We start from the raw sequence: 12,818 nt of genomic DNA, 5'->3' as shown, positions 1-12,818 counted from the left end.
GGTGGCTTTTTACACAGCCCATAATTAATACATTTTACTTTCTGGCACGGGATGTTGCAGATGGTAAAATGCATGTTGGTGCAAAAAGCCATTGCACATTGTCATGGAAGACAACTTTCCACGGAGGGCTGTAAAGTGCAAAGACACAATCTCTGGCTCAGGAAATTGCTAAAGCCTGAGAGACTTTATATTCAAGAAGCATCTCTATATATTTGCCCTGTTTTTCAACTCTTCCCTAGAAATCTGTTATCGGTAGTTGTTGGCAACAGAATTCTGGACTTGATGGATCTGCGGTCTGTCATACTACTACCAGCCTTACAGTCTTTTTACATAGAAGTAGATTAATAAAAAAGTTGGAATAAGGTTTCAGTGAGAGTATCAAAGACTAGAAGGTGAAAGGAAGGGATGTAAAGGGCAAGCTGTCTTGAGAGACAAGATTACGTCAGCAATATCCCTGGAAAATATGGAATGGACAGGTAAAGAAAACAAAGTTAAGGAAACTTGAGATATGGAAAAAAAGGATCTCTCTTGACTGGTAAAGGACTACAATATAAGGAAAAGTTAGGAAGACAGAAAATTGCAACAAAATGTAAGAAAAGAGAGTAAAGTTGATTTAATTACTGCAGAAAATAAGGCTGGTTTATATTTATTTAAGTAATTGCACATTTAACTTTTTCACCAGTTTAATGGGTCAAATAAATGGGGATTGCAATTTTGCCTAGCTAACACTTTATCTAAAGCAAGACAATTTAAATAAAATCATTTTGGCTTTCATTAATTACACTTCCAGACGTGTGTTTAATGCAGTTCCAAATATCTTTATACTGAGGGGAAAAAAAAGAAATGTAATGACATCAACCAAAAGTACATTCTTGTTAATGCTGAGAGAGTAGGCAATTTAATGTATTATTATGAGAATTCGTTGATAACAATGGGTGATTATGACCACTGTTGTCTAATGACTGTTAATTATTATCACAAAGAATGAGACTAATGATAGGTCCCTTTTTCAGACAGAGTTAGCTGTGAAGGAACATGAATATTAGCAATACAGGCTATTTCCTCTAAGTCAGGGGTCATGTAGACTGACAAGAAAATTATATTTGGCTCAGAACTACAAAGAATAAAATTAAAAAGCAATGAGTGCTCCCAAAAAGTTATTTACAAGATATTCCTCACAGCTAGATCTTATTTTGGGCTACATATGCATTACATGAAGGGCTATAACTTGCCATAGTAACTGTGGGGAGATCACGGATATAACAAGGTAAGAATGCTGGAAGTCCTAAGGCTGTGATAGGAATAATAACTCTGATGTTTTCTTTTTCTGAGCACATTGTAGAGAATAGTCTGACACAGACAGGAGAATCGACCAGATGACATAATTCTTTCTAAAAATCATCTCTTCCTTTGTTGCTTTCTGATCCTCATGCTTTTTCCTGCCTGGTGGCAAATTGGTTGGCAACAAATAAAAATTATAGCGTCTGTTTCTACTATCCATCTGGGTTTTTTTAATGTCACCCACACACATGCCCATGTATCTACCCACCCACTCATATTATCTCTTGCACGGAACACATTCATTCTCTCACTCACATAATTTATTCATCCCAACATGCACTAGTGCAGTTGCCATTTAGCTTTTGTTTACTGGTAGCCGTAGCAATATTTAAACAGATGTCTATTTACATCCGAAGAGCACATCAATTCTTGCTTGTACGCGTGCACAGCCTTAGTTATAGTTTCTAATGTCAGTATCTTCCTTTGTTTGCATAGTCATCAACAGTGTCAGTATTTCTGTTCAGAGTTGAATAATACGACGTTTCCCATTTGAAAAACAGGACGTCTTAGAATGTAAAAGACTTTGAAATGCTTAAAAATAAAATGCCTTATCTAAACCAAAGTTCAATTTACTAGGCCTATCCTGATACTTCAGGCACTCCCTTTGTTTCAGTTATGAGGATCGGTTGAACTTCAATTTTCATGAGGCTTCTGTAAGTAAATTTGTGATCACAGGTTTCTTTCTACCCAAAAGAGTGGAATGCTTTTTGTAATAAAGCCTGGGATGCAGTGATCATGAACAAGGAAAAATGTACATATTCAAGGACCCATATATTTTCTGAACAGCGTCTTCTAATGTGAATATCAGCCTATAATATCTTTGTTTACTATCAGAAAGGAAAAGATACTTCAGCACTGAAAGGAAATCTGTCTTTCCAAACATAGTCTTCTTAAAGACGGACAATAAAATGTATGGTTTAATCACTTTGTTACTCATTTTGTATTTACCTGCTCAGGTTTGTATCTCTGAAATGAGAGCAGTGGACCTTGGACAGTTAAGCAAAGTGCTTGTTGAGCACCATAATGTGGGTTACGGAGCTGGATGGTACCTGGACCAAATTGTCATCCGTGAATCAGGCAAGACCGATGGCCAATACGCATTTCTTTGCCAGCAATGGTTAGACAGTGGAGTTGGTGATGCACAGACAGAACGAATGTTGAAACTTCTTGGAAAAGTCAGGAAAGAGATATTGACAGGAAAGATTTATGGTAAGGTCCAAAATCATCTTCAAGCTTTTGTTTTAATTGTAATTCATATTATTTTTCAGGTTATTTTTAAGACTAAACACAAAATACAGAAATAATGTAGCTTAAATGTGAGTTGCATTTCTCACACAAATTGTCTCTCCAAACACTTTCAGAGCTGGTAAATACAATTATAATGTTCAGAGAAGAAAGGCTAGAGCAGAAGGGAGATATTAAGTGATGGAGGCAATGAAGGAACTATGTTTTTAGTGGAGGCTAGAAAAAAGCTGAAGCAGAAAGAGGTAGGTTGTTCCATATGGCAGTCAATGCAGAGCAGAAGGCTCCTGCAACAGTGATGAAATCACAAGAAGAGATACAAAAACTCTTTTAGCAGAATGAGATTTTCCCGTATGTTCATATATTTGCAGAAAGCATTTGCTTTTATTTGCAGTTTTCTTTTTTACTTACATCAATGGCACAAGTTCTTGCAAACAGTTAGTTGACCTGAACCCAATATCCTATTCAAATTGTTTAATGAAAAAACGACCAAAATTCAGAAACAACTTAGACACTGAAAACATAAATCTTTTATGCTTTGCCAGGGTACTGGATTTCTTAGCTCTCTCACGTCTGTTTTGAAGAGGTGTAAAATGTTGGTTTGGGTCCATTTATGAAATCTGAATCAAAACTGGTAGACCAAACTATGTAAAGTTTAAATAATCTGAAGGTGTGAATTTGCATTCTGTATCAGCAGTTTTGTAAACTGATCTTTATTAATTTCTATGCTCATGCATATTTCATTTTATGCTCAGAGAGTTTTATAATAGACATAGTTGCAGACACAGTTAGTAGTGTGTATCCTTATATTTAGCTACCTGTACTTAGTCCACTGGCGAATATCTTATATTATCTAAGGAAATAGAAAAATAATGTCGTTGAGGCAACAGAAAGACAGAATACCTTGGAAATATAAGCATAGGATGAGCAGCTAGAGTAGTGACAATTTCAGAGTAAGAAATAGCTGTATTGCACCACCGCAAGTATTCCAGGTCTCTAAAAAACTAGATTCCGTGGGTGCCCTACATATTCCACAGAGCGAGGCAAGCCTCTCCTGAGGGTAATTCAGAGCAGAAGCCCAACGTTGGTTGGGCTGTCGTATCTTTCTTCACTGATAGTATGAAAAATGATAGAAATCTTGCATCCTTGCTTATGCACCTTAATTAGTGTCTGACTGTAGCTATATAAAACGTGCTCCTTCCTCTGTTTCCCACACAAACATAGTCTTCAAAAGTCTGGGTGCAGACTTGCTAATAATGATCATTAATACTCAGCTCTGTATCTATTGAAAATCAGCTCTGGTCTAGGTGTATAATGAATTTAGAAAGAATATGACAAGTAAGCAGAGAGCCTGTAAGGAATGGAGAAATAAAAGACTGATCAGAAGAGAGTGCTATACCTTAGAGGTCAGAAAGTTTATGGATACAATGGGACTTACTAAATGTCAAGCTGAGTCATATTTTATAAAAGAATTAAAACAAATAGTAAAGGTTCTTCAACCATTTACTTATCAAAAGAACCTGGAAAGATGTGTAACTGTGCAGGAACAATAGAGTGCAGACTGCAGGTGATGTAGGTAAAATCGCTAAACAAATAGAATACTTTATCTCTGTTTTCATTAAGGAACCGTAATGTTGGCAAGGGAAGCAAAACCAAAATTACTAACGGGAATGAGGTTATTGGAAATCACCAAATCTGAAATGCAAATAGAACTTTGAGTGTCATGTAGTCTAACAGTGAGAACCAAACGAGTCGTTAGCCCAGAATGTTGAGGGAATTGGGAAATGAAGTGGCAGATCTAGTATCAAGGTTTTCAAACAATTTTATGAAGACAAAAGGTATGACTTGAAGACAGCAAAGATAATACCTCCATCTGAAAAACAGAAAAGCTTAACGTAGGTGACTATAGACCTAGTAATCGATCACATGCAAACCTTTATAACGCACTTTGAAGAAAAGAATAGTAAAGATAATAGAGGAAAATAGGAAATGAGAAGGAATGTATCATGACTTTACTAAAGATAGATTGTAAAACAAAGTTGATACTCTTCAGAAATATTTTCTAGTAAGACAAATGTAATGACATCTAATCTGTCTAAATTTCAGTACTGAATTTTATTTGCCCTATGGGAAATTATTAGGTAATAATAAGAAAGCGGAAAGTAGCAGTAAAAGGAGTAATTGTAAAGAGGTATAGAAGAGAGAATGAATATGCTGATGGTATCTGTTGGTACTACAATGCCTTGATTAGTATCAGGAGATTAAGAGGTTGTGTGATAAATTTGGAGAACTGGAAGAAAGCAGTGGAACTGAATTCAGTAGCACAAAGCTTGAATACAATTAGGCGTAAACCCAACTAAACATTTAAGCTCTTAGTTCTGGTACAGGTTCTTAATTTCCATTGATTTTTTGTGGAAATTAGGAACTGAATAGTAGCAAAAAGTCTAAAAACTGTATTGAATCTGTGATCCCATGTCTTGTAATGATTTCTGCTACAAGAGTTCATCATCAGGAGATGACTAGGAGAAATACCCGTGTTTGTTACATATCACAGGATAATTTTTGAGACAGCAATGTGATGTGTCTGTGACTAAAGTAACTGTGACCCCACAATGCATGTAGGCATTATCAGTGAAGATCAAAAAGAAATAATGCCACTACAGAGAAACGGTGATATTTCACCGGGAATGCTGTGTCCAGAAGGATTGGTTCAAGCTGGAGTAGCTGTAAAGATGACATGATGACTGGGAATATGGCAAATCTTTGTTGTGAAAGGGTATTGAAAAAACTTGACATATTCAGACTAGCAAATTAAATGCTCAAAATGGACACAGTTGTGATCTATCAAATTAATGGTGACTTACACATCAAGGAGGGAAAAGAGCTATTTAAGCGAACGGACAAAGTTGTCGTAAAAATAAATGGGTTTCAGCAGTCCATTAATGCCATTCTGAGAAAATTAAAAGATTTCTGAGAAAGAATGAATTTGTAGCATAGCTCTTAGACTTAACTAAAGAGAAGGAAAGAAGCTTATTGTAGCTGCTTTTAAATTGGATCTTGACAAATTTATCAGAGATTATACAATATATTTAATACGTAATAGCAATGTATGGTACTGTATGATCCAACAGAGATAGTCCTTCCATTCAGTCTTCCTAGGCAGCTATGCATTGATAATTTAAAGGCTTAATATTTCAATACTAAAGGGCTGGAAAATCTTGGATTATATCACAGGGGATATGATAAATTTTCATTTGACTTCCATTTTTTCACGGATATCATTGGTTTCATTTATATTTAATGTTCATAGACATGAAAATGGTAGCTATTTATGATTATCCATAAAATCATAACATCTGAAGTTATTATAGATGATTTTAAACATGGTGAATACTAACTTTTTACCTTCACCAACTCCTGAATTTATGGCACAGATCCTCACCTGATCTAAAGAAATAAAGCTTTATTTGCATTAGTTTATATAGGAGATAAAGATTTGCCTGTTGTGGTTAGGAAGCTGGACTTTACAGGACTATGGACATAAACTCAGAAAGTCACTGTATTAATTACGCAAAGTAAAATACCCTGTTTTACAAAATAGCTATTTAAAATTATTAAATCCATACTTTGTCTCACTTTGCATAAACAGAGCTAAGTTATCTTAATAAAAAAATGGTCATGCTCAATTCTGCACCAGCCCAAGAGACCAAAGCCTTTCTGCAGGAGTCAGCTTTTTAAAATGGAAAACATGGGTTTGATAGCCCTGGATTTTCCTTATATTCTATTAGAATGAATTAAAATGTTAAAGCTAGCTAAATCGGTGGGATTTTTTTTTTGCTGGGTACAAGTTTCTGATCCTGAAAAATGTCTTGATGACTGGAGGTTTAACTAAATATCTGTTCAGTATAGACTTACAGAAGTTACTCAGGAGCCTACCTGGAATCAGTCTGCAGTCCTTATGAGCCTTCAGGTGACTGACAATTCATCTAGAATATTTAAGAGACTAAGTGCTTCAAACCAGACTTTTAGTTTGAACAAGAGCTACTATTCTTTTTCAATATAATTTTGCATTTTTTTTAAAGTAAAAATGCTGGTTTTGAGTATTTTCTGTGCCCCTAATGTAGGCAAATCTATGTGCTGTTATATAGGACTGCTTTTAATCTCTCAGCAAACATCACTTCTTCACAGAAGAAATGGATAAAGTTTTGTACTTAGCTGGCATGATAGTCGTGGTGATCTGTGATAAAAATACAAAATTGCAGTTTATCATCTCATCAGCATCTTGTTAGAAAATATATGTAGCAAATTTTAACATTCTAGTTTAAGTAGCTCCTCAAAAAGTTAAAATGAAAAAATACTTTCTCCTGACTAAAGGCAAATGCGATAACCAATACTATCCAGTAGAAAATATGCTGGGTTTGAGTGGCGGTTCGTAAGAAAAAAATAATTAAAACTATCAGAGGAAACATTTATAAGGGGAAAAAAAATCAACAGATTGGCGTGGCTCTTCAGAAGTCTCTAATATGAAACTGGCAGTCCTATCTGCATAAGTGCTGTTGGTCTGGCCCGTCTCTAAAGGGTCATCTGTCACTGCGGAAGGGCTGGTGTCCAAATCTGCTTCTCACTAAGTCAATTATAATGAGTGAAGCTGTTCCATGCCAATATTTTAGCTCAGTGCAAAGGTGGGAATGGGTTGCTAGTCACTCACTAACTAACTCTGTTACAAATTTTGTATTATTCTGAATATTCAGCAAACCCATTAATTTTTTTTCTACTGGTTTGTTTCAACAGGGACTTGGGATGTCCTTGTGACAACTGGTGATATTTCTTCTAGTTCCATAAATCCTAAAATGTCTCTAACTGTATGTGGTGAAAAAGGTACCTGTACTTCAGTCATATTCCCCAAAGGATCCCTTAAAAAAAAGGAGACTTATGAGACTTCAGTTGAACTAAATAAGAAATTCAATACTATATTCAAAGTTCGCCTAGAAATTGAAGAAGCTGGAGAAGGAGAGACTTGGCATTGCCGTGAGGTAAAAAATAAAAACTAAAGTAATTATTTATTGTGTCTTTATTTTGTCTCTATTTATCGTCTCTTTCTCTTATTCTATGGTTATTGCTTCCAGTTTCCAGTTCTGTCTGAAATGACATAATTTTTAATTTACAAAAGTAAATGCATCTGGTAACAGCACTTGTAGACTGATAACTTCAGAGACTGCTCTTAACACTTACTAGAATAGCTATGGATAACAAAAGTCTTGCAAATTTAGATAGATTTCTGGAAGGCATATATACAGATGTGCCATCATCTGTAGCATATCCAGTGGTGCCCTTTTAGAATTGTACCTGCTGGCAAACATTGCAGTATTTATGTAACTCCAAATTGGCTGTTATGTGTTGTAGATGCGGTGATCCAAGGCAAATAATTAAGCCAGACTCTAGAAATGCCTTTTGATGAAAATATCTGCCTTTTAAGTCGGCATGTGAAAAAAAGAAGTGAATAGCAAAAGTGACAATCTTTCTTCTGATGTCCAAGATGCTGAAGCTAAAATCTGACATCACGCTGAGATTTCTGTGGCACTTTGCTATACAAAAAATATCTTTATCTTCTTATGCTGGCAAAATAAAAAGAAGTCTAAGGGAAAGAATCGTCTTCTTTCAAATTGCAGACATACTTTTGTCCATTAATGTTTATATTTTCTCATTAAAAGCTGGAGAAAAAAAATTTCCTGTCAAATATATGATATTAGTGTGCTGAACCCCCTGACATTTAAATGGTAGGCAGGTTGCTCATTTCATCTTCATAGCCGGATGAAATAGTTATCTAACAAATCTACTGATAAAATTAAGACTGCTTCTTGCATACTGTAGGAGACAGTGGATCACAGTAAAAATTTCAGAACAGAAACTTGGCAGTTGAAAACCGTGACCTCTATTAGCCTGTTGTACTTCATTAGGTGAGAAGAATGACTCAAAGATGAGTTAGAAAAAAAGATCAACATTATTTACATAAGGAAAGATGCACATTTACATTAGGTAAGATTAGAAAGAGAAAGAAAATATAAAATTCCCTGCTTTGGGGTATATGTAAATTATTGGGGTTTTAGGAAGACATATTTCCTCTGTTAGTCCATGGATTCCACAGCAGGAGTGACTGAATCCTTGTACGAAATAATTAGGTTGGTATAAGAGGTTGTGGGTAATACCTGTTATTAAAGGCAGGTTAGCAGTCTATTTAAACGGCCAGTTAGAACCAGGATGGTCATTTCTATGCTATTCTATTTTGATTTTACAAGATTGCACCTCACAGAGAGTCTGAGATATTCCTCTTCTATGACAAGTAAATGCAGGTGCAGTTGGTTGAATTCCATATTTAGATTCAGAAGTCATTTTTATAACCATAACTGCAAAGTAATTCTCTTGATGTTTTTGAGAAAATTGAAATCATTATAAAATAATGCCCAGAACAAAATTAATTAAGATATGCTTTATTTCTGAAACACGTAATAGCTAACATCTTTATTCTTGGTTCTTTCACTTCTTGAAGAAATAAAGAGCAGTAAATGAAATCTGATTTTCAAGAAACCGTACAGGAATGCAGATGGTAGTATGAAAGGGAAATTTTATTAACTTGATACTTTACGTTGTATTTTAAAAAATCTTTTCAATGTGTCTGTCATAATGAAAAATAATAGGAGTCTTTTGAAGACAAAATAATGCTGCCATCTTCCAGTGACAATTGCTAACCAAAGATGGTTGAGCTTACTGGGTTAAGGCTTTGGCCATTTTAGTGAGTTAGCACCCGACGAAATGTATGAATGAATTCTCTGTGCCCTTTTCAAAGCAGGATTACTTCCTGCAACGGATTTTCAAATATGTTGTCTGGTCTAGCTTCAAATTGTTTAGAAAATGGTACTTTCTCTCTTAGTGTAGCTGGTAGTACCATAGTGTAAGATACCTCATTATTAAAATATGTTTTCTTATAATAAGACTTAAGCTGTAGTAAGACGTAAGCTCAGGATCACACTTTTATTACTTTACACAGAGAATTTCATAGAGATTAAAAAAATTTAGTAACATCCTTTATATATTCATACGCATATATGTACAGATATATATACATGCCATAAAACATTCTTAATTTCTGCTTTTCGTTTTTTCCAGAAGCACTTCATTTTCTTTCTTGTGTTACTTAGAATGAGAAAACATTCTGCACTGAAAACTGTTGTGGCATATTGACGTTTCTCAATGCTTCTTTTTCTTCCATATGCTGGATGAATAGGTTACATAAAGGAACCTTTTTGAATGATTCCAAATATTTTTTCCCTTAGTGCAGTCTCTACAGCAGTAATGTTGACAACATTTTAATTATTTTTAATTGGGAAAGATATCTATTCCTTCTCTTTTAAAAGGCTGCTTTCAAAAGCATTTTAGAAAAATGTTTTTCTTCTTTTTTAATATTGAGATGATGTGTCATAGCTGTTTAATAGTGTGTCTTTTGCTATAGTTTCCATTAGAGCACAACAGATGCTGAAGGTATTTCTTTTTGCTCTTTGTTAAGGTAATGCTTCAGCACCGAGAAAGCAAAAATGTTCTAGAATTTCCATTTTATCGCGACTTTGCAGATGAAGAAGGAGGAAGAGTGGCTGAGCTTCCGGTTCTCACAGTTGGCTCTCCTTTTCCAGCAGGTTTGTCACAAATCAGAAACACTGGAAAAGATTTGGTCAGTGATGAAGGCTGATTTTCAAAGCAGTCCAACAGATTTAGAAGATACTTTTTATTCATTTTAGCTAGTGATACACGGCTAGGTCCAATCCACTCCAGTGTTTAAAAGAATAATATCTCAGACCCTGTAACTGAGCATTGTGCTCTCAAGTCTGATCCGTATCAGTTTGTGACACATAAAAGAGCAAGCATACAGCACTGAAAATATTAAAAAAGTTTTGAACAGTACTCAGAGTTCAGCTTTTTCTCAGTAATATGATTTGGTCCTCTCCCAGAGGAAGCAAAGGAAATCCAGAGGAAATAACTCTCTAACTGTAATTTCAGATAAGGAGATCCATGGCCCTTCGCAACAGAAGCTCATCTGTTTGTCTTGCAAGAATTTCAGGCGTTCTTCTTCTGTGACCTAACAGTTATATGTCATCGAACTCCTCCATGCGAGTTGTGCCTTGATCATCTCAAGGCTGGATTTTTTTAGTTTGCTCTGTGTTTCTTAGGAGGATTTATAACCAAAGTTAGTGAAGAATGAAAGAGCTCCTGTCCTAAATGAATATTGTACCATGAGAACATCTCAGTCTTCTCCAAGATTTTCCCAGGAGTTAAGGATTTAGATAATCTGTGTAATCCTGAGTAATCTGTGTATTCCTCGCCTTTTCTGCTGTGCTTGCAAAGCTAGTCTCAAAAAATACACTTGGGCAGAAGCTCCCTGAATATGAATTTGAGATGAGTACTGCGAGGGTATTCCCTGGGAAGGCTCTTTGTCTTTTAAATACGACTTTTTTTTCCCCTTTTTTTCTTTTTTCTGGAAGAGCACAGATATTTAAATCTTTACAAATGCTGCTCCTCTTTCCAAGGAGCATTTAACATGAGGACAGATATTGTTTTCTTTACCTTCTCCCCGTATTTTTTTTCTCTTTTTCACTTGAATTTGGAGCAGCCAGCCACTGACTGGACCACGGTCCAGAGGAAATACAAAAGTTGCTGTCTTTCTGACAGAGTTCATCTTCATTTGAACTCTGTGAGGCTCAAAGCAGGGATGTACTTTTTGAGTAATTTGAGGGGTCTGGAGAATAAGTCTTTTAAGGAGCAGCTGAGGGAGCTGGGATTGTTTAGCCTGGGGAAAAGGAGACTGAGGGAGACCTTATGGCTCTCTACAGCTACCTGAAAGGAGGTTGTGGAGAGGTGGGGGTGGGTCTCTTCTCTCAAGTAACAGAATCACAGAATCACAGAATCTTCAGAGTTGGAAGGGACCTCTAGAGATCATCTAGTCCAACTCCCCTGCTAAAGCAGGATTGCCTAGAGCACATTACTCAGGACTGCATCCAGGCGAGCCTTGAAAATCTCCAGAGAAGGGGACAGGCAATAGGACAAGAGGAAACAGCCTCAAATTGCACCATAGACTGGATATGAGGAAAAATTTTTACACTGAAAGGGTTATTAAGCATTGGAACAGGCTGCCCAGGGAAGTGGTTGAGTCCCCATCCCTGGAGGTATTCTAAAGACAGGTAGACATAGTGCTTAGAGATATGGTTTAGTGATGGTTTTTGTCAGAGTTAGGTTGATGATTGGACTAGATGATCTGAAAGGTCCCTTCCAACCTAGGCAATTCCATGATTCTATTATTCTAATTTAGTATCAACCATCGCCTAGGAACCGTTTCACAGGAGTGTTACATATTTAAATGTATGCGTGTGGTAGATATTATTTACATGTTCTTATAACAATTTGGGATGCGTTTATTTTTCTTTCATTTTCTCTTCTGCTTGTGTTTCAGGCCCACTCACAAACTATTTAGCTTATTATTCTGTATCATAGTGGTTCTTAAATTTTAATTGCAATCCTTCTATATGCTTTTCTAAGTATTATAAAATAGTTTGGCCTTTTGATCACTTAGGGCAGGACCAAAAATGAAAATATAATAGCAGTAATTTATTAAATAACTTTTTTTTTAAATGATTAAACTTTAGTAAACCGTTAATCTCTTTTTCCCAACAGTGAAAAGCTATGTTCTCTATATCACTACGGGAGCACCCCATGGGTCAGGAACAGATGCAGATGTGTATGTCATGCTGCAAGGCCTTTTGGGAGATACTGGCAGAAGAAAGTTAATCAGAAAAGGGGATGATAATTTCACTAAAGGAAAGGTATACTTATAATTTCTGCATGATATTTTGCACTTTTGGAACCCAGTCCAATTCACATGGAATTAATGGGAGTAGGATAGAGTCTACAAAGTCCGGTTTGTGTGATCTGTGATCGTAAGTGCACGTGTATATCAATATCTCTATCTTATGTGGGAAATACTGATGCTTGTATAGCTGACAAGTAATGGCAAGTAATAAAATTATTATATCATTTTAGGTTCAATTTTGCAAATATTGAAGGTCTTCAGTGGTTTTCCTGCACATTTGCTTCACATTAGAGCTATAAAGAGACTCAATTTCCTTTAATACCTCTTTTCTTCCCATGCCATTCTTCAGGCTAGGGTTCCTTTCCCTACCTTTTGCCTTTCC

The 12,818-nt window shown here is 35.8% G+C and overlaps 1 protein-coding gene across 1 annotated transcript in view; it reads left to right on the top strand.

Annotated features, from left to right (window-relative positions):
- The window catches only part of LOC128905784 (lipoxygenase homology domain-containing protein 1-like), a 141,885-nt gene that overhangs the window by 98,623 nt on the left and 30,444 nt on the right, over window positions 1–12,818 (top strand). Inside the window, exons 30-33 of the mRNA XM_054192289.1 lie at window positions 2,298–2,550; window positions 7,375–7,616; window positions 10,145–10,271; window positions 12,301–12,449. Coding sequence (XP_054048264.1) covers window positions 2,298–2,550; window positions 7,375–7,616; window positions 10,145–10,271; window positions 12,301–12,449 — 771 coding nt within the window. The remainder of the gene's footprint in view (window positions 1–2,297; window positions 2,551–7,374; window positions 7,617–10,144; window positions 10,272–12,300; window positions 12,450–12,818) is intronic.

The sequence above is a fragment of the Rissa tridactyla genome, chromosome 2 (assembly GCF_028500815.1).
Source record: "Rissa tridactyla isolate bRisTri1 chromosome 2, bRisTri1.patW.cur.20221130, whole genome shotgun sequence".
In the NCBI taxonomy this organism is placed as follows: Eukaryota; Metazoa; Chordata; class Aves; order Charadriiformes; family Laridae; genus Rissa; species Rissa tridactyla.
The sequence above is the reverse complement of the archived record's forward strand: the minus strand, read 5'-3'. Positions and strand labels throughout refer to the sequence as shown.